General features: G+C 69.4%; 1 protein-coding gene across 1 annotated transcript in view; it reads right to left on the bottom strand.

Moving 5' to 3' along the window:
• Positions 1-239, bottom strand: part of Slc25a37 (solute carrier family 25 member 37) — a 37,705-nt gene extending 37,466 nt beyond the window's left edge. Inside the window, exon 1 of the mRNA XM_010623826.1 lies at positions 51-239. Within this exon, the coding sequence (XP_010622128.1) occupies positions 51-221 (171 nt within the window). The 5' untranslated portion in view covers positions 222-239. The remainder of the gene's footprint in view (positions 1-50) is intronic.
• Positions 240-245: the final 6 nt, after the last annotated feature.

Below are 245 nucleotides of genomic sequence, written 5' to 3'. Positions count from 1 at the left end.
GCGCGCGCCCCTGCCCTGCTGCTCAGTCCCTCAATCCCCGCGCGCCTCACCTTCACCGAGTCCACTGGGTACATGACCGAGTGCTCCAGGATCCCGGCCATCGCTCCGGCTGTCATGTGTGTGGAAACGGAGGCGCTGGTCGGCAGGTTCTCGTAGTCGTCCGACCCGGCGTCCTTGCTGCTGCTGCCGCCGCCGCCGCCATCTCGGCTGTCCCCATCCATCCTCCGCCCCGCAACCTGGCTGCC

The sequence above is a fragment of the Fukomys damarensis genome, unplaced genomic scaffold, assembly GCF_012274545.1.
Source record: "Fukomys damarensis isolate Sample0158 unplaced genomic scaffold, DMR_v1.0_HiC HiC_scaffold_18, whole genome shotgun sequence".
Classification (NCBI taxonomy): domain Eukaryota; kingdom Metazoa; phylum Chordata; class Mammalia; order Rodentia; family Bathyergidae; genus Fukomys; species Fukomys damarensis.
This window is presented reverse-complemented; position numbering and strand designations above follow the sequence as displayed.